This window comes from Melozone crissalis, unplaced genomic scaffold (genome assembly GCF_028551555.1).
Source record: "Melozone crissalis strain CALT ecotype California unplaced genomic scaffold, PUWL_Pcris_2 ptg000006l_1, whole genome shotgun sequence".
Taxonomy (NCBI): Eukaryota; Metazoa; Chordata; class Aves; order Passeriformes; family Passerellidae; genus Melozone; species Melozone crissalis.
Window position 1 is genome coordinate 53,419,893 of NW_026535784.1, and position 25,764 is coordinate 53,445,656.

The 25,764-nt window shown below is 37.4% G+C and overlaps 1 protein-coding gene across 1 annotated transcript in view; it reads right to left on the minus strand.

The window, feature by feature from the left end:
• The window catches only part of LRBA (LPS responsive beige-like anchor protein), a 368,370-nt gene that overhangs the window by 54,944 nt on the left and 287,662 nt on the right, over positions 1-25,764 (minus strand). The window contains exon 47 of the mRNA XM_054293253.1: positions 337-504. Within this exon, the coding sequence (XP_054149228.1) occupies positions 337-504 (168 nt within the window). The remainder of the gene's footprint in view (positions 1-336; positions 505-25,764) is intronic.

The following is a 25,764-nucleotide window of genomic DNA, read 5'->3' on the forward strand; positions in this document are numbered from 1 at the left end:
TTGTTCACTGCCACTAAGATCCAGTATCAGGGAACAAAATGACTGAACTCAGCAACTGAAGCAATCCTTGAACTTTTATTTTTATATTGGCATCCAGCTTGGGCTGAAATCCAGGTGCATAAAGTTTAAGAACAACTTGCATCCTTGTTCTATTAATTCTGCATGCTGTGACAACTGGTTCAGGCACCTTGCATTTGACTGGCCTGTGGCCAAACCACAAGAAAACACAAAGAAATTGAACATTCACCAGAAGCCTTGAACAATGTGGAGTCTTTACAGTTTCAACACTGCAGTGGTAAATGAAGCCTTTTCTGTATTTATAAAGTACAAACTTACCTCTCTCAGTACAGAATCCGTTATTGAACTTAAATTAACAGCTCCTTCATAAGTCAAATAGTAGAATACATTCAGGGACCTAACAGCCTCTGGCCCTTGCTGTTTGTAGCCAAAAATCAGATCAATCCACTGGTGAAGCTGGCAGGAGACAAACTCACTTTCTAATGCCTGTGAAAAAAACACACACACAAAACACAAGCTTGAGTTTGCCAGATAGTCATCATTTGCTAGTAGCTATGCTATTTTTGTTTTATAGCATACCAAATTATCTTAACAAGTCTAAATACAGAATTGGTAAGAGTATTTTAGACATTCTATCCAGAAAAAGGTGGGCCTTGTGATAGATACCAGAGTCTCATGCCCTACCTCCCACTTAGTGAGATCTCACTTTTTAAACTTGTAATAGCAGGAAAAAAAGAAAAAAAAAAAACAGTAAGTGGAAAATATTTGTGCATTTACACACAGACAGGCTATGTTTTTATGAACTCTCAAAATGAAATTGTGCTGTCTTGTGTGATCTGCATGCTGAATAACAACAGCAGGATTATCTAATTCTGACAGCCAGAGAGAAGATTGATAGAATTTGTGAAACAAGACTAACTAGCTAGGGATGCTAGGGTAAAAGATTTTTAACAGGATGGAAATATCACACTGCCACCACTTTCACGTGTTTCTTGTGTACAAACCTATACAGAGTGCTATGCTGAATGATTAAGCTGCTTTTCTGAAGATGTTAACCAGTTACAACCCAATCCCCAAGACAAGAGCATCCAAAAACCACTATATTTAAAGGTAACCTAAAATCATTGCCATCTAAAGAGCTAATTTATGCAGATTAAGCCACTACCAGGATTTCTTTTTCCTATTTTATACAGAGAATTCAATGTATTTCTGATTTGAATTACCAAATGAAAAAACATAACAAACAGATACTCTCTTCATCTAGCAAAATGAATGGCATTTTCCTTGCAAAGGAAATTCCTAATTTTGAGCAGAGGAAGTTGAAATTAATCGGGAAACCAAGGAAATCACTCTGCAATTTGCACACAAAAATGATGGGTTTGTTTCATTAACCGATGCCTGAAAACAACATTTAAATTGACACATAAAACCAGCAATTGTCTTAATTTGTGTGGTGCACTCCACACAAAAGCCCTAAATATGTTCAAATTAGAGCAAGCTGCTTGATTGTCACTGCAGTCTCATGTCATATTAATGCATGACAAACATTAAACCATACACTTAAATGGCAATTTATATCATTTAAATGTTTACTGCCATTCCAGATCATCACTCATTTAAATGTGACTTTCTGACAGCTAATTTCAGTTAATTTTCCTCGATTCACTTAATTAGAACTTTCAATCAAGAAAAGTCCTGTACATATCTTAGACATCATATCATTCTTTTTTTATTATTACTTTTATTAGGATACTGAATTGCTGAAAGCATTCTTTAAAATGAATCACCACACAGTAGAATATCTGTTGGGATGATCAAATAGCAATACCTTACAACATATATGCTTAGCCAGGACTTTTTTTCCTTTTTAATTTAAAAAACACCCAATATTTAGACACAGACACACAATTAAAACTATAAAAAACCACAAGCAGGCCAATTAAAAATTAATGATTTCAAAATTGTTTCATAAGATAAAACCAGTCAGGAGTCTCATGAGTGTCCATAATACTGCAATGTGCAGCCATAAAATTCTACAGGGCTCAGCAAATTACAATGATAAGAATTAATTTTCATGCTATCCTCCTAAAAAAAAAAAATTAACCCTGGAACATACTTACTGTTATCATTATAACTATTTAACACCAAGAAAACAAGAATGTTAGGAAATAGAGATTTTTTTATAGGTACATAAGTAAATATTCAGAATGTGTTGAAGTTGTTCATATTCTCCTTTTTTACAAAAGCTAGATTTTCCATGAGTCATATTACCCTCACAAAGCATTTGGACTTGAATAATTAAAGGAATTCCACTGCGAGCTCCTTAGATTAATGGCTGTACAAATCTGAATTTGTTTTCCCTTAAAAGCAAAACTAGAACACTTTGCCTTCTCAGGCAATGTTTGGGAGCTACCCTGATCTCACTTTTGTTTTTTCAAATTTGAAGTTATTTTGCATTTGAAATTTTTACAGATTGAAAAGCAGATTTTTTTTTTCCTTATTAAGCCATCTTAAAATCACCTTAGCTGCCAGATCCCAAGTGAAAGAGATAACCGAAAACCAGCTACAGTCAGCATCAGGACCTTGAAGGACAGACCAAACAGCACACAAATTCAAAGGCCATATAAGCTTGCCTGGTATTTCATGTTCACAGTTAAGCTCTTGGTTAGAGGGAAGTGCTAATGCTATGACATAATCAATGGGGGAACAATAATTAACAGCTTGTCTAATGACTAAAGAACAGAGTTCCATAAAAAACACCACCATGTGCTGGATCAGCATGACGCACTTTGCACCGGTATATTTAAGTATGGGTCCTCCTTGAGAAAGCATCTGAGAAATAAAGACATTGCAACTTGCAGAAATATTTGGTTATAAAAAGAAGGGCGTTTGCACTATTTGTTGTTTTTAAACACTGCTGTTAGCATTCACCTCTTGCAAACCTAAGCCAAGCCTATTGATGGTTCAGCATTTAGGATTACTTCAGCCTCAGCCTCATTTAGGACAGGCAGCGTGCGTTAAGGCTCGAGTTAAACCCAGCACGCAGCCCTGGGACATGAACATCCTTCTGTGCTGCTCCTGGAGCAAAGCAAGGAATTATCAGCACCCCCAGGGCAGAGGGAGCTCATTGCTCAGTGCTCTGAGGGCAATATGTACAACAAGGAAATCCCCAAAAATGTCCAGCATATAAAGCAATACCCAAACCATTGGGTTATTGTAAAATGAATCAAGGACTAATGTCCAATTGTTAATGGATCAAACAAGCCCATGGAAAGGCAGTCACACGAAGCCACACACAGATTGTCAATTCTGTCCACAGGGGACTCATATTAACTTTGACAAACTGTCTTGGGGCTGGTATCTGTTTCTTTAATGAGATCTATTAGGCAGAGACTAAAACACTTGAGATATGCTAAAAAGTACAGTATACAGATGTCAAACACAAACACCTATTAGTAACTTTCATTTCTCTATTCCCAAGGTAGAAACGCTTCAGACACATCAGCAAATAGAAGCTTTGATCTAACTAAGAAATTTTAGTTTATTCATAAATAGTTTTTGAATGCACAATCACTAAATATATGCAATCAAAACTATCTCACTATTTTATGAGCATCTTTTTCTGTCCTGTTTTTTGAAAGAATCGAACAGAGAATAATTTACTGCTGGGAACCAAACACTAACATCAGTCTAATACTAATACAAATTATTTGGTAGAAAAACGATGGAACAACAAAAACCACAAAACTAGCAGGCTGGGAATGATTTTTCCTTTGACCAGTATAGATTTTCTAAAGATTTATCATGATTTACTTTCCCAAACAATATTATACCTTTGGAATCAAGATTTTTAAGTCTGAAGTGACTGCTATGGCTTTGGCCCTCTACTTTTATTTCTGCTTTAGATTTTATACAGTGACATACAGCATATGAAGTGATGTCTATTAAAAATGAATATATATTGTGCTTGAGTTTGGGATGTTCTAACGCTGAAATTAGATGAAAGGTTTAACTGCAGTTTTTTTCATTAGCACAGATATATATTCATAGTCAAGCTATTCAGAAATAAATTACAGACTTACTTGCCTTATTCCTATGCTGATTAAGCAAAGTAATTTTGAAGCACAGCATAAAGCATGCATGCAACTCTTATTTGAATGACAGAAAAAGTGTCCAACCCATTCAAAATGAGGTTTATGAAATGTTAAAGTGAAAGGAGAAACTTTGTTGAGAAAACAAAATTGCTTGTATATGAATAATCTTTCCTATTTATTCAATTGGAAGAAAAAAACAAACAAACAAACTAACTAACTAACAACCTCAGGAATATGCTTCACCAGCAAGTAAGAAATAAATCTCAAGTAAAAATAATTGCCTGTTACCTTTAATGGACTAAACATTTTAATTCTCCTTTGGAAGAATTTCCTCTGAAATGCTTAAAATGGAGTCTCTTTTATGTTCCACTTGAAAAATATTTATGTATGAACAGAAAAGCACGAATTACACATTCACATTTCACACATTTTTTAGCAAAACCACAACTTTCAGGTGAAAAATACTCTTCTGAAACTTGACAAAAAACCCACATAACTGCAGCAGCAGGTAAGGACTTTAAACTAATATGTGTTCTGGCTTAGAAATATGTGTGTGTACATTCATTCAAAACAAAATCCCAAACTCACCAAAACTAAACAACTGGAATGATGTTTGCATGTTCAGGCTTTCAGACACAAGTTGGTAATGCTGCCTTAACGTTGATATATGACCTTTGTAAGTCACAATGAAGAAGGCTGGTTTTTTCAGCCTAATTAGAACTGTTTCAAATTTTCTTGCTAAATATATAGAAAGTCCTTTCAACTTTTTTTTTTTTTTATTCTAGAGTTTCTTTTCACATCAGCCTTGTTCCAATCAAAATATGTTTTGAATTAAATTATTTTGATTCAATATGGGGATCACATTTCACTTCTAAGATTTAAAGTTCGAAAAGGAAAAGTTTAGGCTGTTCAAACAAAGCAAATGCAGCCACTTTGCGGAAAGCTATTCACATTTACCAAGACTGACAAATTGTTTGTGTGCACCATTAGGTCTAGTTTCTGCAATAGTTGCCAGATTTCCTGTCCTCCTAATAGCATATTAACTCTACAAGTGCTGGCTTTATCTTTAGAGGTTTTTCAGTAACCTATTGGATTTAAAAAGTAAATTATGAAATCCGCTTTCACCCAGTGACACTGTTTGATCACAGGGGTACACACATCTGAGAATAAAGATGTATATAAAGTTTTTTGAAAGATACAGACTTCAGGCCTGCCTTGAGGATATCAGAAGGAAGAGGACAGCAAACGTACTAAGGAGAAAACTAACTCCATGTTCTGCATGAGGTAACACAAATTTCAAATGGATGAAAGGGACATCAAAAAATTTACATGATTGGTGTTTTTTACTTGGTAAGTAACTATTTCAACCAAATGCATTTAGTTTTGCTTACTGTATTTTACAGATTTTTTAAGCATGAGATACTTAAGAAACTGAGCATTACTTACAGAAAAAAAATTAAAATAACTATTTCATTTTTCCTTTCTGTGTGCCTGTGTTACAGAAATGCACTGCCAACTCCTCATCACTGTTGCAACAGAAGTGGACATTTTAGTTTATTTCTCTACTTGGTTAGTGATACCAGGATAAAGTACTCTGGAAAATACAGTCCTAATAAAACATTTAGCTTAGTTGCTTTACTGAAGACAACTGATCGCGTAGAAAATAGGATATCAGCAATTTGAGAAGCTCAGACGCAGGAGATCTATGGAAGATTAATCTCCCTTTTTCTGTTCCTTCTTCTCTGTATTTAAGATTAAGCTAGTAAGTATTAACAAAAAAGGAAATTTGCATAGTAGTGTGACTTACTGAAAATTTTTAGCAAGGTATAGTCTGCATGAGCAGCATGTAAACAAAGAAAATATTTTGCAATGCAATTATTCAAACTCCTATCTGAATTAATGTCATTATTACCAAAATAAGACTAGCATGTTTAGCCAAAAAATCTTACGCGTTTTTTTATCTTTTGGTCATTTCTATATTGAGTCTACAACGGTAATTTTGTAGTTTAAATGCAAAAGTCAGACAGCTGCTACACATTTTATAAAATGAAAATTGCATGTCCTTTGAAATTCAGCTTTATTCTCAACTGAAACGTCTATTATTAGATGCCAGGAATAAAAGATTTTTAAAAATATGAAAAAACTGCATTGGAGCATTTGTAGTTACTCTTTCCATCGAGGGCAGTGATCAATTTTAAAATATTTCTCAGTATATCCTTGATAACCTGCAAATTTGAGAGAAATATTTTAAAGCAGAAGTGCTACAATCTTCCACGAGCAGTTTATGAACAGAACAAATGATGCATTTTTATACCTAAGTTTAGAAGTTTAGACATCTGCCTTAGGTGTTGCCTTACCTCAGTTGTTCACAAATTCATAGTTGTTACAAAGCTAACTTCCCTACAAAAAAAGTGGGCAAAACCTGTCTCACCCACTAGCTCCATCAGTAAAGAGATGTTTTCCAAAAGGTGCCCCAAGAATGGCCCTCTCCCAACTTCTGGTTCCTTCACACCAAGACATAAAAAAGGTACAGAACTGGTATGAACAGAAAATGATCAGAAGGTCTTTATTGCATTCTCTACATGAAAAATAATTTATAAAAGCCATAATTAATTGCAGTTGTGAAATCACACAAATGGCCACTGTTATTCATAACTCTGATAAGATTGCTGTATGTGGCTGGCATCTGTCCTCCCCCAGAGACACACAGAACATCTAACTGGGACTGGCTAGTCCATAACCTTTTTTTACTACAAAGTTGGCAACAAGCAAATATTGATAGCACCAGTAGGTATTGCTGAGTTATTGGCCATTTCCACTTTCCCCCACCACATCCCTGAATTTACTGTCCACATTTAAAACATCTGCTGTGCTGTTAAGAGGATTCTCTCCCTCAGAAAAGTCATCAACATCCTGAGGCCAAGACAGGGAATGAAAACTCTTTCTGAAAATTCTCACACACACTACCAAAAGGAGGCAGGAAGTTCCCTCCTCCCTGAAATTCAGCAATTCCTCTCCCAGTTCCTCTAGCACTTGTTTGCATGGAGACTGACAGCCTGGATCTGGAACCTATTACCCATGGAAGCACAGGCTGTTAACCACACAGCTGACAGTTGGCTCAGCCAAATTAGTTCAAATGAAGTTTTGTGTTTTAAATAAAAACCCAAACCCCAACGACCAAAATCCCGCCACATAGGCCTGCATTTCACAGCGCAGTGCTGCGCATTGGTTGTCTCAGCATGCCACTCTGCCACAACAATCTATTTTCCCCTCAGAAGTCTAATGCAGGGACATTGCTTCCAATGCTTTAGCGCACTTGCATTACTTCTAGCCAAGGGACTTGTGTGTGACACCTCCTTGAGCCTTGTGATCACAGTCTGAATGTCAAGTGTTAGCAAAGGCAAACTGAAAGGTCAGAGGACTCCACACTTCTGAAAGGATGGTAAACAGTCATTGAGCTTTTTGTGTTACAGATTCTTTCCCTTTAAAAGAGAGGTGCAAAATACACACCACACAACTTCAAACCGTGCAACATTTGCTTGCCTTTGAGGCTGTATGAGCTTTTTAAACACTGAAGCTTCAAACAGATCAAATTCAGAAATTCAGGGAAGTACTAGGGTACTTTTAGCAGTGGCATTTTGATTTTAGCTTGCTTACGTTTACTGAACTTACAAGTAACATAGTCCTAATGCAACATACAAACTCATGTGAAGGTCATGAAGTTCTAGAAAGCATCAAAAATATGAATTCAGCTTGCATAACTAAAATGCAAAAAAAGATTTATATGAACACAGACCAAGCCACACTTGAAATGGTTTTCAAATAAGTATTTAGGCTGCCACCCCATTGAATCCTCAAAGTTTAAGCCTAAGCATATTGTTTGGTTAGGCACAACACACTTCAAACTGTGAGAAACTACTGATTTTTTTAATGCATTTTACATTTAAACTGCTTGTACATTTCTTCCTTCCTAACACTTACTCTGTGAGCCCTAAAAGGGAACTGTTGCTTTATTTCTGCACTCTGTTTCAACAGCTTGCAGCATTTATGCTGTGCTTTGATGTGTCAGTTGTATACCCAATTCACAAGAGCTGTAATGATCAACAAGTATTAGTATGCATGTAAGAGGAGACAGAAATGGTTGCAAACACATGGTCTTCAAATCACTGCAAACAGCACAAGCAAACATCTTAGAGGAGTTGTAGAGACTAATCTAATTTGTCTTTGAAGCCAGTGGTGGGGGGCAAAAAACGCTCCAGAGAAAGTTGTTTAAGATTAGGAAATGGTATGACAAAAGGTCAAGGAATTTAAAATTTAAAACACAGTTTAGATGCAAGTCAGGCAGAAAGGTAATTTCAATCTTGTCATTTGACTTGTCTGCTAATTCACAGAACTATTCTAAAGCTTTTGGGGAACAGAACAGATTTACAAAGGCAATTAGGGTACCACATCTGAATAAATCAGACTGCTACAGAAATAGGAAACAGCACTATATCATTACATGGGACAAATGTGTAACTTTTGGGGCTGAAGTGCCCAGCAAGAACAGGATTTGCTTGCTTCAGATGACTATAAACAGTGAAACCTTGATCTCTTATAAAAACATTCTGAGGGGCTGTTTAGGATGACACTATGTGTTTGGCAAGTACTTCAGGCTCCTTGAAGCTGGCATTAAATCGGAATGACAAAGGAGAATCATCATTTGACTTTGAGAATGACAGAGAAAGGAAGAACTTGTGCACCAAGGACATTCAGCATTTAAGGAAAAATAATCAGATTTGTGGAATATACTATTTGGAAAACGAAATGCTCATTGCAAACTTGCTCAGACACAGCAGGTTCCCATTTAACATCTTGTTCTGGCACACTTACATAACAAGCTATCCAGGCTGTTGGGAAGTCTGGATCCAGACAAACTGGTGCTCAGGGTGGCTCACCGACCAAATACCCTGGGGCAAGGGCTCCCGGTTTCCTGATTAAGGAAGACCCTGCCCCAATCCTGACTGTGTCATTCCCTCTCCCAGTGGATCCACTGGGGTGTCTCATGGTCCCTGGGAAGAGGCTGGCTAGCACTGGAATTCATAACAGAACAAGGAGCTCTTAGGAGTGAAGTTCAATGCTTGAAAGAAATCAGTCTGAAAATGAATTGTATTTATAAATTACTTCTTAAAAAATCCATCCTTAGAAAACACAAAAATTCTGATTTTTTTATTCTCATTTCACGATGTATTGCATGTTAAGTTTCAAACAGCTTTATTCATAATACTTTCTGGTAAATATTTTTTTCTAGATTTTATTTCCTTCTTTCACCTAACCAGCCTCAAATTACCATAGACAGCTGTACACAGAAAGACAAGTGATATATTGAGTATATTGAGCATGCTCAGGAAACCAAGGCATAAACACCTCCAAGTGCAACAGACAGTCTGCAGCCAGTTGAGAGCAAACTTTTCATAACCTTTATATTACTCTGCCCTGAACCATGCTAGTGGGAAGGGCACAGGAGATGAATACTATGAACATTCAGAAGTTGAATGCTGAAAAAGCATCTGGTCAGTTATTAACATTTTTATTAACTACATATTCTCCTCTTACAAGCTAAATAAGATGGTAGAAAACTCTAGCATTTTTCCCTTATACTAACAACATAACTTTTTCTTCACAGATGTGCTAAAAAAACCCCTAACATTTAGAAAGAAAGTAAAAATATACTATTGTAAAATTATATTTAACTCCCGTCTTCCAAATAGCCATTTAATTCAGAAGCTGAACTCCCAGAGCAGCTCTTGCTCTCTGAGGGGGAAACAAGCAACTATCTATGTTGTTACTTCCCAGGATGGAAGAAAAAAGGCCTACAAAAATACAAAAAAATAATTATAAAAAAAAGGCAGTACAATTTTATGCCATGTTTTAAGGCAGCAACAACCAAATAACAAGGTTTTAATCAAACAGCACTCTAGTAAGCCTGTGGAGTGGCATGCAGCTTTCTTACCCAGAGGATGCTAAGCACAAGGACACCATCGGGTCCTTGTTTCACCAGAGCTCTACTGGGCCCGTTGGCCATTTTTACTCAAGACTTGGGCTAAGTGATCCTTGTGGGTCCCTTCTAACTCAGAACATTCTGTGAAACTGTGAGTGTACCCAGAGAAATGAAAGGAGCCCATAGCTATCCAGCACCTTCACATCACAGGGCGCTTACTGCTGCAGGTAACGTCCAAATTCAATGCCACCGCAGGTACCTCCTCCAGCTCTGTCACCTCAAGGCCACCACAGGTACCCCCTCCAGCTGTGTCACCTCAGTGGCACCGCAGGTTCCCCATTCCAACCTCCATCACCCCCTGCCAAAGGCACCTCTTCCAGCTTCCATCACCCCAGTGCCACAGGTACCAGCCTCCATCACCTCAGCTTTGCCCTGCAGAGCATACGGGAACCAGCTCTGCATTTCAATTCCACCCTTTATTTCCACAACCCCAGGTATGTGCCAAACAGCACAAATCCCTTTTTTGCAGCGTTTGGAAGCGCTGCGAGCTGGCGGGCGGGGCAGCCGGGGATGCCTCCCCTCAGCGCTCCCGTGGAGCCGCCGGCAAAGCGCTGCGGCCGCTGCGGGCCCCGGCGGCTCCGGGCCCGTGCCCAGCGCCGTTCCCGAGGCTCCGAGCTCCGTTCCCGGCCAGGGAGGGGTTAAGGGGTGCGGGGATGCGCTGGGCGGGGGAGCAGCGCCGGCTCTAATGAGGCGCTCCCGGGGACCCCGCGGTGGCTTTCAAACCCGGCCCGCTCCAGACGGGGCCAGCCCACCACGGAGCGGGGGTGACGGGAATAAATGCCCGCAGTCATTAACTCTGATTGGGAAGCACCTGACTGGAAAGGGAGACGAGGAGCCGTGCGGCAAGGGGAGCTTTGCTGTAGCGCCGTGTTTGTGTGCGCTAGGAGAGCTCTGCCTTTCAAGTAGGTACGTGGGGCACTAATGAAAAGCAGCTCTCGGCCCAGGGCCTCCCCATTCACTCTCAAAGGGGCAGAGAAGAAAAGCTTCAAAGTAGAACCTAATTTACTTCATCCAAACCCGGCTCTGGGCAGCCTGCAGTTTGTACTGACACCGCGACAAAATATTGGCCAAAAAAGGGAAGGGTCGCCTCTTTTCAGAGGGAGGTTAAACACTTTAAAAGCACCTGCAAGCTGTTGGTCTGATTTTTTTTAGTTTTTGGGGGTGGTTTTTTTCGTTTTGTTTTGTTTTTGTTTTTATTGTTTAATTTTATTTAAATACAGCTATTAAGGCCTTCATCAAAAAAAGCAACCTTTCCATTTTCCATGCCCAACTTGCCAAATTTTACTAAGCCTGAACACATTCCCTTCCCTCTAGTGGTGGGAACTTTATTTTTTCCAATGTAAAAACAAAAGCAGCAATTACACACTATTTTTTTTCTTTTCTTTTTTTTTTTCTTTTTTTCTTCTTCTTTTTTTTTATGGGGAATAGATTTGGCAATCTCCAGCAGCCCTTAGGCAGGGAACACATTTGCGGTGCGCTGGCTCTCTGTGCCATGCGATCTCGCCACTTGATTTTACAAAGCCGAGCTCCAAAGAGCGAGGGCATTACTGCCTGCTGTTTTACAAGCAATCTGCAATTCATTGTGCCAGTGCTGTCCTGTACCTGCTGAGTAAATGCTTTAAAAAAGTTCCACTAACTGCCCAGAAACAACTACAGTATGGTAGCAAAAGCAATTCACCAAATGTTTATACTGAGCCTCTGATTTATTTGACAGCTTTACACCTTCAAGACATGATATAATTAAATGTTTTGACAATGGAACAAAAATTGTATAAATTACAAAGTCGTTAAAACTGTACAGTATCTAAAATGAAAACACAGTGAGCCTGTAAAACACGATTTCTAAAATGCTTCTATAAAATAGACAAAATGTGTTTAACTTTTTTTATCCTTAGACTTTCTGCTACTGTATTAAACTGTTATACATCTAAAAAATTCTTAATTTAGTCACTCTATGAACGCCATTTGAGAAGATTACAAACGCAATTCTGTGTTATTTTAGAAAGGCAAACAAATCATAGCTTAAGCAGAAATAGCAGACCCAAAATATGACACTGTTTAGAAGTTAAAATACTGTGCATTACCTTAGTTTGTGTCAATTGCTGTTATTTTGATTGTTTTGAAATATAAATCAACAGCTGCCACAATGTCTTAGGGGACAACTAACAATGCTGTAATGTTATTCCTGCCCCTCCAAGGCACTCAGTTCAAGCCTCAGACAAAATTTTGTGCTTCTGTAGACCAGCGAGATGCAAGCTGGCACTTCTTATCACAGAGGACACACAACACACCAGAAATGCCAAAAATGGGATTCAGAAGGTGAAAAACTCACTGCTGCCCATGCCTGTGTTCAGAGGCCAGCCCAGGAGAATGCCAGGAATGACCAGTCATGTTCCAAATGAAAACAAGCATGTTAAAAATCAAATTTTAAAATCGAAACAAATGTCCATGAACTACAACTGCTCACTCTAAGGTCAGTTCGTATCTTTTAAATGCAGTTTCATTATCATTTTTGGTAGTGTGTGTATAAAATGTGAGCTTATTGCTAGCCTTAAAAGCTAATTGTTTAAACAATGTATAATTATATAACCATTATTTAAACATTAAAGCCTTTAAGCAACTATGCAAAAACATTTAGAATCAACTTTGTAATGCAGCTGAAGAGCACTGTTGTTCTAAAGGAAACTGTAATCCAGCAAAAGGTAACAATGACCAGTTGTTTATAAAAACCACTGAAATGTTTGGGAACTAGTTCACATTCTCATGCTCTGTTTATGTTTCCATTCATCATCCTTCTCCTTGAGAAGATAGCTCAAAAGGAAGAACAACTAGAGAACAAAATTTTGTTTAAATTACACATGGAGACGTCAGGTAATTTAACAAATCGAGACAAAAAAGGGATGCTTGTGTATAGCTAAAATCATTATTGCATTAAATCATTTTCTCCTCTCTCTCTGAGGGACCCATCTTTGCAGTGAGGTTTACAGCTATTTTGTATATTCAGCTCAGCCAAAAACTTCTAACTCACAAGTGAAGAAAAGGAACCAGAAATACAATCCAAATGTGGAAGTACACAATGTATAAATGTTACTGTAGTCTTGTCAATCAAAGAACAGACACAATCTTTGCTTAAAACCTGTATCTTAATGATTGACTCCCACCCTCTTCACACTTCTCTTCCATTGCACTGTAACACAACACAACACAATATAATTTGATGCCCATAGAAAATAAATTGGTGGCAATGGGACAATTTCAGGACTGGTAGAGTGGGCAAATGGATAAGAGTTATTCATCAAACTGTTCATTAGGAGGAGTATGGCTGCAGTGGGCTCTGTTTCTGAATAGAAATCTCTTTTTTGCCCCATACTCATAAATTACTGAAGCCAGGTAGCACATTTCCATAATGATGTATGTGATAAGTGAATGTGGGGAAATTGTTTTCCCTTACATCCTTGTGGAAGATGGTTCAGGAATCTACCATTTTGTTTAATCAAATATTTGAGTTTCAATCCCAGATTCTGTTCCGTATGTGCCTTCCAACTACCATGGGTTTGAAATAAATGATGAAAAAAACCTGAGAATCAAAAAAAATAGCTGGAGCTCCTTGGAAAGCACTTATTCTCTATTTCATTATTGGTACAAAAGTATGAAATAACTGGGATAATTGTAAATAGCCACATTTGAAAAACGTTCATTATGTGACAAGCTGGCAAGAATTCTTGCCACACAAGGATTAGACAGGGTGTGCTTGCTTGCTACAAAACCAAAGTAAAATGAACTTCTCTGACTGGTCCCATTGCATTTTTGCAGTATTTAATTTGGGGAGCAGCTCAGACGATGGCTGAGCACTGTAGGTTGAGTTAATCAGAATATTCCAATTGTTTGTTAATGTAGTGCTAGGAGCCATTTATTAATCCTTCATCTTACAGTGTTCTCAGTTCACTAAACACCCTTTTTCCCCCCCCCAGCATGTAAGTAAATTAAAGTGGACATTTTATAATTAAACAAACAAACATCAAAATATTAAGCTTTTATGCAGCCACCCCAAGCAGTTGGATTTTTTTGTTTTTATGAAATGTAATAATATAGTATGTCCTATTACTACTTGGCTTACATGCACACATACTAAAATCTTATTGGAAACATTGTTCTGTAGTAATATAAATCTTACTACAGTCACTCCACCTAGAAAATGTTATAAATTGTTTTATGAAATAATTAATTGTAAAGTTTTAGTTTAAAAAAAGCAATTCCTTATCTCTCAGAACAAACTTCTATTAGCAATTCTGAGCAATACTGTCTATTGAGTCTATTCCAGAGATCTGCTGACATGGAAATACACAGACATAAAAACTCCACCTTCCTCAGAAAACTTTTAGAACAAAGTCTTTTGGTGACTTTATGTACTGACCTTGCCACTGAGGTGACAGAATTTGCTAGGCATATAATTCAATGTCATTCATGCCTTAAATTCTTGTAAATGAGTTATGTTAATCCAAATTTTTATTCCAACAACCATCCTCTCCAGTTTCCTCTCATGAAGACAAACAATAAAATGGCCAGTGCTTTTCTCAGGCAAGAAAACTTAGACTACATTTCATTCTTTTGTACCTAACCTGGTCTTTATTCATCCTTTAATTGTGGCAATGTTGATGTTATTCCATTCATTAAATATTTTTGGAAAAATTCATCCTGCAAATGAGAACAAACACACAAAATGATCCCACACCCTTCCTCATCAGAAAATTACATATCATAGCCTGCAGTGTTAATGGAAATGACATGCAGAGATTCTGCTACCTAAAACCTTTCTCAAATTGTAAAGTGTTTGAATAAATCGCCATTCACCATTAAAAAAGTTACAACTCTGAAAATTAACAAAATTGTAGAAGTCTGAGAATTGACACTATAACAATCAGAATCACAAGTGCAGAGATTTCAAAAAGTTCTACTGCACCATTTTTGGTAAATTTGCTTTAGCTTGAGCAAGCTCCCCTCCTGCTATTTACATACTAAATATACACATGATATAGTGGTAAAATCTAAAACTTCAATACATCCTTTAGTGTACATTCATAAAATCCCTAAGCAGGTAATCACAGGGACTTCTCATGTAACACAGTAAACACCTTAGAGGGCCCTACATATTTATGACATTTCTGCACTGTACACTTACACTAAACAAGCCCTTTAGTTTTCCTCTCTACAAAAATACACCAGGCTACATTATAAAGATTTATCATAGCACTGCAGAAAATAAGGGAAATGTGTGATGATTTATTAGCCAATTAAATGCATAATTACTGATTTATCCTTCAAATTACCTATGAAAAGCCCTATTGTTGTGTGCTCAAATGAAATTCTTAGTGTAAGATTATTGGCAATACTAAAAACTCACAAGAAAAATGTCCAGCTTAGTGTGTGCACACAAATAGAGATGTAGAAGAAGAGAAAAACCTTTTACCTGCAAAAATGAAAGTGTGTGGGGGAAACAGTATTATTATCATGACATGATGACAATTAAAATTGCGTGGCTTCCTATTTGACATAATTATATCTGATTTTGCTGAAAGTTAAGATATTGGCAAAATATTTTTCTGGACATCAGAGGACTAAAAATACTAAAATGCATAAGGTTTTTAAAATCAACTTGTTAATTGTTGTTAATTTTTAAGTATTACAATTATCTTATTGGTCCCGGGCCATGAATACGTGTGAGAAATTCAGTATCACACTCTATGCACAAAAGGAAAAATAAAGGTACTTGTAGGAAAAAGATTTCTGAAAAGCTTGTGTCTCATTTATGGACTGAAATTTCATCAGCTGCCTCATGTTTCAGTGTTTGTTTCCCAGACACTTCATTGCTACTGGACAATAACATTATCATTAGTTCTGCACAAAACTTGTGTGGGCAATGCTCAAGCACCCAGTGAAAAACCTTCAAATGGAGAGAAGATTCAAAACCACCAGGAACAGAAAGGAATGGTGGCTGCCTAACCATGGAAATGCAGCAGAACCTGGTAGTGCCTGCCAGGCAAAAATCCTGTCTGACTGGCACCTACAATGACAGGACTGTGGAAGAGGGAGAAAAGAAAAAGTTTGCAGAAAGTTTGCACAAGAAAACAAAGAAGAGGAAGGAGAGGGGCTACTTTGCCAGCCCCTGAAAGCCACAATTCATTATTTCCAGTTACACAAAAGTTAAGAGGTGAAGATCATTACAAAAAATTTTGGGCCTCAAAATACAGTGCAATTTTTAATTGCCTAGGTAAATTTGAGACTTGAGAGTTCACATTTTCAACCATCTATCTACAGAGTTAGAAAACAGTTTAATTAGGAAACTGATGAATTACAAAAGCTTAAGCTTTTATATGTTAGCAAGCTAACATTTTCAAGGGCAACAGCTTAAAGAAAAACACAAACTATGGCAAAATTTAAAGTGAGAAAGCCTAGAGATTAAAATGCAAAAATCTTACAGAAAAAGTTTACTGGAAACCATAAGTAAAAACGGATTGTAGACTAAATTCAGTATATAACCCACAGATCCTTCTACATAAAACAGCGGGGGGCTCACATTATATTGAGTGAGACGTACACTAACGAATATTTTCAAAGGCCTTACGGCTGCTGTTCCACTGAAGGCAAACAAGCTGTTTAACACAGCTGGTAAAAAGCACAGAATTAACAGAAATATGAAAACAAGCAACTAGGTTTGCATTGAGCCTTACATTAATCCCCACACACACAGGGGTATTCAATGCATATATTAACAATAGTAAGATTTCAAAAACTTGTTTCTTCTTTATAATAAATGCCTTCATTAATTCCATATGTATAGCAATCTTGTACTTTTTAAATACCTAAATCCCAAAAACTTCTCATTTAGACAATTCCTAGTTTTGGCAAAACAAAATCAAAACCATGTCATACAGTAATGTGTTTTCTGACTATGCAAATGACTCTGGGTTCCCCTAATTAAACATTTCACAATAACTAATACACACAAGGAGCAAAGTTACTGTAAGAAACTCAAATATAATTTACACACAAACAAGAATATTCATTATATTCATAATACAAGTTAAAAAATAACCATAACAAGTTAAAAAATATCTATAACACCCATGTAATTGGATCTGGTGAGGCAACATATGCACACCAGCCAGTTCGCTGGTGGAGCTGCCTCAGCTGCAGTGTCACAAGGAATATGTGGGAGAAGCTCAAGTAATGGATAAGGGATGAAGAGTAAGAAGCAAAGGACATAAATAAGGGGAAAAGCAGCAACTGGTTACATTCTCCAACTAAGTGCTTTGAAGATGAACTGTCACATCACAGTAATTCCCAATTCTATTCTGAGAAAAGCATGAAGTAGTGTTTAAGATCTTCAGAACACATCCTCAGCAGGACGAGGCTCTTTTAATGCGCCTTATGAAAATATACATACCTGTTTCTTCAGTGCTTAAAAATAAGTACTTAATCATATAAAATAATTTCAGTGTCTTTTTAAATGTGCTTCACAGATGTCCCTTATTCTGACTTATCAAGAAGAACATAAATTAAGTTCAGCCCAAGAAATTACATGCAAGTGTTAATACTAGAGTTAGCAAAATACACTGACATATTTTATAGCTCACTGTGTATTACACCTTCCTAACTAGCTACATAAACTCAAAATGTGCAATATTTTTAATTAAGTAAGGAGACTACAGCCCTAGATGCTAAAAACATAGACTTTCATAAAACATGATGATTCAAGAATATTGGTAGGCAAAACTAGACTATGGAAAAATCTTTACATATTCCTCCAAACACGGAGCAGAAATCAACTTTCTCACAACCCACATGTGTCACTTAAGATTCCATATGCAGACTTTGGGGAGAATGTGTGTGTTTTTAGGACTGCTACAGTATGCTAGGAAGCTACTGTTCCTCTGTATATTTAATATAAACCAGTCCCTGAAACACTAACTGAACATAAATTTAAAATTTTGTCATTAATATTATTTCACTCTGGAATCTCCACTTTAGAGTACAATGGGGCACAGAGCAGAATGTATATTCTTATATTGCTTTGTGAAACTTGGCATTTGTCAGTGTCATATAAAACACATCAAAAAAGCAGCACTACCAGTTTTAGCACAAATATTTAAAGTAGTTTAGTATAAACTTTATGTCCAAATAAAGTCGACTAATACCCAGCAAGCAGTGGCACAGCTGCATTAGCTCATGTAATGTTTCACACATGGAAACCAAGATGCAAGATTACCTCATTTATGGTAACACTCATAAACTACACAGTACACAGTAAACATGTCTGCCCAGCAAATTAAAATATCACTGCACTATGCAGCAGCTGAAGCTATCCAGAACCTGTTTATAATCCAATAGAAACAGAAATTTGTCTTCAGTTCTAGAAGCAGGGGGGAGGGGGGCGAATCAAAGTCTAAGTAAAATAAACTGCACTGCAAGTGTCACTTGCCCCAAGACTTCCTGCTTCCCACAAAAGACATGCAACCATTCTGGAGATCAAAGGTCACGGCTTTACAATAGAATACATTGTAAATAGCTTTAAAATAATTGAATACAACTGCAAACCAAGGACTCATTTATAGCTTGCTAGGAAAAAAATATAGCTGTTTTAAGTCATTCCCGTATATGAACTGAAACCTGCATTATAAAACTGCATCTGCTTCCAAACTACCAGATCAGCACCTGCATACCAGTTGGATTTGGTCATTCCGCAGCCATCTAAATAATGAAATGCTTCTGAGTAAATTACATGCCACCATTGTTTTGATTGTACTCCACAATGTCTGGGGAAGCAGGGCCATAACTGCTGCCAAGGGCCTGGGTGCTCCACAGCTTTCTGAGGATCTGAGGCTCATCCCTACACCCTTACAGAAGTGAGAACCACTTCTTGCTGCAAAATCAAGCCTTGGCACAAATGCTGGAAATATTCACCTGCAAAATGATTTCTTTCTTGAGCTGTACTAATCAAACTGAATCTCCTCCTTACACAGTGCCTGAGACAGAGACTGTCTAACCAAGGAGCCTGGCACTACACTCTCTGACATTTCCAAGATCCAAGATTACGTGTCCCAGACAAATCAGCATTTAGCCTGTGCTCAGGGGCACTGCCAGCATGTCACCTGTGTGAGCAGAAAACCTGAAGTTGGGGATGTACCTCCTAGGTACTTATACCTACCTGCTCTTCTTTTTATCTTTTAATCACTCTCAGCATGTGCTATGGCAATAAAGCTACCAAACATAACCACATATTCCTCTCCAATTTCATAAAATAATTTTTATTCAGTAACAGAAAAGGCCTGTGCTTTCAAAGGCTCCCCCCCACCTCCGCCTTCCCTCCAATAAACAGCTTCTGAGCTGAAACAACTCAAAAATTTTCTGGAAAATGAGCATGCACAACACATACCTTACAATTTATTACAGCTGTTTCTGCAGACCACAGGCTCATTCACAATTTACAATAGGCACTATTTTTCAACCAGCCAAAGCAATTATGTCATACACGTCCACATTCAGTATCAACAAGTAAAATCCTTAGAATTATGACAGTTAATAAAAGCTCCTACAGTTCTGCTCCAAAACCTTGCACAAGTTTTAATGGGATGATCCTCTGAAAGCAAACTATCACCTGAAAATTATGTTTACCAGGGCTTATCTAGCATGTGATCTGCCTTGTATTAGTAAAACTCAAAATCCCCCTTCAGGGCATAACAAATCTGGAGGTTTGTTGGGATTTTTTAATATATTTTCTATCTCACCAGGATTAAAAGCAGGAAATCATTTGATGATATTTACTTATCTCTGTTGTTAACCTCATTTACCTCTATTAGACTAGCAATTATGCCACTACAAAACCATAATCACTGGTCACAGCAAAAAGACAGTTCATCCCCAGACTGAACTGATGCTCATTTTAACAATGACACGTGAACAATTAACTACTGCTACCTCCTTAAATCAGTGGTTCTCAACCCGTGGTTTGCAGATGCCTTTGGTCTAAGGAATATTTCTAAGAGATCACAAAGCATGATTAAGCAAAGTTTGCTTGGTTTAGTGTCACTCAGCTGAAATTTGGTACCCAGGAAAATGTACCCTCAATGGAAGATTTCATGGGGTCTCAGAAAAAAAAACTACTGGCAAGTCACTTCCATAGATATTTTCTTATGTGACAGAAGCAGACCTTGGAACTTTTACAATAGTTCTGACCTCTCAACTGCTGCAGGTGAAGAGTTTTCGCCACAAAACTGCAAGCCTGAAATGATCAGGAATTCCAGAGTAATGTGATTTCTGGTGGAACATTCACCTCTGTAGACAGGGTCTGGCAGATTCATTGTCTTTTTTCAGTTCCTTGTTCTGGCAGTGCTTATGGCTGCTAATAGAAGCCTACTGACTACTTCTAGTCAATAAAATCAGATTTCACCCAGGAAAACATGTCACTGACAGTGTAAGTCTCAGAGTACCTTCTTTTGCCCTGTTGCATATAAATTATTCTGAGTGATAAATTACACATTTTTCTTGGAAAAATCCTTTATGTATGTTACCGCATAGCAACTATCTACTAATACCTAAAAGGAAATTCTGGTTTTAAAAACATGTAATGAATTCTTTTCCACCTTTTTCTATCAAAACAAACCAGTCTCACATACTCTGTAAGAGAAACAAAAGGAATCTACCTAGCCATATCTACATATGTTTACATGTATATTTACCCCATTAGGGAAAAAGTATATTGAACACTTTACCTTAGTTTAAAAGAAAGACATATCTAACAGCAAATATGACTCTGGTCTTCATAGCAAACTTTCTTCTTCCTGTCTATTCATGGAATGCCAAATAATCATATTGGGCACAGATAAAAATAATCTGTACCTTCACATTAACCAAAAAAAAAAAAAAAAAATTGAAAATCCAGAATTCATTTATTTGTGGAAAGACTGCTAAGAACTTTATCACAGCTCCTCCATCTTTAGATACTGGGATCCCATTAGACAATGAAAAAGTTTCATTTCTCATTCTCTACAGAGAGAGCGGTTATGTTATTTTTCAATGTATTTAAAAGAGAAAAGATTTTTGCATCACACTCAACTTGTCCTGGAAAGATGAATCTCATCCCCGCTACAGGACTGCCATCTAATTCAACCCTAATTACCCATTAGCCAATCTATATTTTTGAGGGGTATCTAGTTTGATACAAAGGTTTCTCAAAGAGTGATTAGTTCCATATTTATTTTCACCAGACTTCATAGTCAGGCAAGATTTGCTGAGGTTTCAGATGCAATATTGACTTAAGCAGTTTCTGCCCTGTCACACCATTTCTAGACTCTCCTTCTTGACACTCAGTTATGCAAACATAACTGTCTGCTGGGCTGAATGGCAAAGCAAATGAGAACTGACCCAAACTAAAACCAACATTTTATCTTTTCTTTCAAAAGCTGCAGAATGCTTAATACTCTGAAAAATGCCACCTCTTAATACCTCCAAAATAGACACAGACAGATAGCAGGGATGATAGGTAAGCATCTTTTGTCTCCTCTGCATTTATAAAATAGAAATGATACATTTGCCTCATCACATGAAGGTCATGTAAAGGTAACTTAGTAATGTCTGTGGATGATTCAGATACTACTGAGTGAATACCAAAGAAAAAGCCATGTAGGATGCTTTTTTTAGAGGAGAGTTCAAACAGCGTGCAATAAATAGGGTTTGAAGCTATATAAATGTAGCAGTATGGAGAAGGAACAGAGCAATGCATTAAATGCGCTCTGTCCATGTTCTAGACTGAATAAAGTCAGCATAAAACAGCAGTATGTGATCATTTAGCTAGACATCATGTGTTGAGGCATTAGCTGAAGGGAAATGTATTCACTGGATATAGGTACAGTTTCATTTTGTTTTTCAAGCAGTAGAAGTCCATGAACTTATTCCACAAACCCTCCAAAGATGGAAAAAGAGGAGTCCTTTATTGTACGACATAGCCTGTGAATGTTTCTATGCTACCTGCTGTTGGTTTCCAACCTCATTAAAAATTCCAAAGCAGTAGTTGGTGTAGGATCACCATTCTGAGAGAATTCACAACAAAATACACTGTCTTAAAGTTTTCCTATTGCTGCCTTTGTGTGAAGGCCCTTCAGCTAGCAAAGCAAACAAGTGAAGGATGTGAATTCAGACATGTAATGACTGTGAGGTCAGCACATGACCGCCAAGCATTCATGACCCCAAATTAAGAGGTATTACCCTCTATCTACTAATCCTTGGGTCACAAATGTACAGCCTTCTCCAAAAACATTAAAAATTCCTGAAACGTGCTTACAGCCCACTGCTTGAAAGATGGAAAGCTAACATGCATGAAGTGATCAGATAAGGGAAAGGGGCAGTTCTGTTCTCAAATACCATATTAAAAATGCCATGTCTTTCAGTCACCTTTTCTGTTAATGAAGATCACTACAATTTTACATTAAGGTAATACAGAAATACAACTACCTCCTGAAAATACAAACTTTAATTTCATAGATTCTAACATTTTAAAGCCCAAATAGAATTTTGAAGGACAATGAAAACAGAAGCAACATTCATCTCAGCAGCAAATGCAATCAGAAGGTATTTCTAGTAAAATCACAGCACACGTGACCCAGAAATTCAGTTCTACATTTTAGCACAGTGGCTTAAAAAAAGGTGCACCTTTTTTTTTTTTTTTTTTAGGAGAAGATAATTCCAGATTAAATCCTTTGTGGAGACCAAAGTTGTGTGAACCTTCTAGCTGTTATTAGAGCTCACTACAAACGTCACACCTGGTAAATGAAACTAACATTTCAGGAAGATATCAAATAGATTTCATGCTGTTCCTGCATTAGGATCTCCATGTAACCACTGGAGACAGTAAAGCTGTCTCTGTTTATCAATCAACCCATATCCCTGTCATTTTTGTATTTACAGAGAGTAACACAAAAAAAAAAAAAACCTCAGAAAAACTGAAGATATCTGGTCATATCTGCTGATTCATCTGTATAGTTTCACATTAATTTCTTGTGAAATTCTCTGCTTCACTGCTTGTATCACAGCTTTCTGCCAGCAAGCTCCACTGCCACTATTCATGTAACACTACCCTTTTTAGTCTCTTTGCAGAAAGTGATCTTTGGACTGGAAAACCCCAATATGTGGCATTTCATTGCAGTCTATAACTGTCCCTGACAAACATAAAATTTAGGGACTACTTCAGTTGAGTTTTTCTCCTTCCTTACTCTTTCACTTCTTGTTACATCCTAAAACTCACAATGAAAGGAGCAGGAAAAGGGGGAATGTTTAGTCAGAGATGTGTGATTATGGAAGTATCCATCTCTAGGAAACCCCGTGGCTCACTTCAGGCAACACCAGTGGAATACATTCCTTACCTTGCTCCTGCACTGGGACTTGCTCTTGTTAGGGAAGTGACAAAAGTGACATAAACCAGAGATGGCCATCTGGCGAGACCCAGCTTGCCAGGCGGTTTTATCTGATCCCCGAGCACGCCTGCCCATCACCAGCCCAACCACACCGAGGATAATGTTTATATATGCTGCAGGACAAGGGTGCATAAAACAAATCCAAATCAGCAGGATTTAAAGCACTGGAAATAAAACTGAGCTAATATGATGGTGCTGATGTAGCCAGAAACAAAACCGATGCTGAGTACACAAGATTTATTCATCTCAAGTGCACAGCCCAGCTCATGTCAGTCTCCTACATAGCCACACTATCAAAACGGTAGCAAAAACAACAAGTCAGCACACTGTTTACACCTTGGGTACAAGGGCCTATAAATGGGTCATAATCAGGTTAGATGACACATACCATGGGAGGAATCTCAGCACAAAGCAAAATTTCTCAGTAAGTGGTCACTAGTGGTTACAACAATGCAAAAGGAACTTGCCTCCATATTTGGGAGAGAAACATCCAAACCCAAAAGAATAAACCTAAATATTGCTCTCTACTAAAACTATTCTAAAGCACTAATCCACACAGGGCAAATTGCAACTGGGGCACAGTTCAACAAACAAGAATAAAGGCAGAAAGGAAGACAATCTGCCAAAAATCTGTGAAGAGCTTAGATCTGTCCCCACTGACAGCAAAACTGAGCTTAAAATGGATGTGAGCTAAGTTTGTATGCAGCTTTGGAATGGGTTTTCCTCATAGTTTAATTCTGGTGTACACACAGCCCAAGGGTGTGCCTGCATGATGGGCTTGCATCAGTGTGAAGGGAGGATATTGACAGTGCACACGTCCAAGTCCATGCAGTAAAGGCTGCTGCACGTTCTTTTAGTATCTTAGAGAAAGGCTCAATGAAGTAAATGAATATAAATCAAACATCTTTGAGATTATGCAGCACATTTTAATTCTTAGGTTATTTATATTACTTTAGGCAAAATATATTATGAAAAGCCTGTTGTGAAAACAGTTATCCTGTGATTTATTATGAAAGCAAACAACGCTCCAGCAGCTCCTGGAGCATGCTTTCACCGTCCTCCACTCCTAATCCTCATTACAAAGTTCTTATTCTGCCTCAGAAAGCAGATGGCAAGAGATAATGTCAGTAACAATTAGGAAGCTTCACTGCCCTTAAGGAGTCTTCTGCTATACATTTGCAATTTATTTTTTAAGAGATTTTTAGAAACAAGATACTTTGCACTATTTTGATTCTAGTATGTGGTTTGGAACATCCTCAAAACAATTACACAGGTTTTGTTTTGGTGTGTGGGTTTTTTTTCCTTTAAACAATGGAGAATGTTGGGGGTTTTATTAATTAAAAATAAACATTATAAATGAAGCTTCCAGCATTATTTTTATTCTACACATTGCAAAACTAAACCCACTTGAGTTTCCTAATATTTTAAATCAATTTCCTCTAAACTACTTGCATGCTGCTGAACCTTTCATGTTTTTATGAGCCCAGTTCAACTCTCACTAACAACTAACTTGGATCAGGTCCAACATTTAACTGTAGTTTAGAAAATCCCTTCCATTTGGAAAGGACAAACTCAAAGGACCTCACAAGAGTATATTTTATGTCACTTTACTAATGCAGAATATCAATGCTTGTAACCTGTTTGAATGCCAGATATACTTTTGCTATTATTAGTATCTTTAATGTTGCTTTACAAGCTGATGCTTTTTAATAACAATACTAGTCTACCTAAATAAAATCCAAATAGGAAGGACTATTTCAGAATGCAAAAAAGAAAAAAAGCTGAGATTTCATATAACTTTTTTAATGGAGACTTATTTTGAAACTTTAGTGTTAGAGAAAATTTCTCTCAAAAAGAAGTAAGCCAGGCTGTCTCAGCCAGCCTTCTCTGAGTCACATAAATATTATCTTTGTGTAGATACACCCTCCACTATCCTCCTACAGAGCAGCTACATTAATGGAAGATACACCTGCTCTCTGTGGCTGATTAAAGTTTCCCCCTTCCCAAATTCTATTCCTCAGATCTGCCACAGACACTGGCAAGTGAGAGCTCCCTAACAAGTTTCAGCCAAACTGATCCTAGATAGGCAGCCAAAACATTCTTTAAGTACTTAAACTAACCTGGGAAGGATCAGGTGAGCACAAGC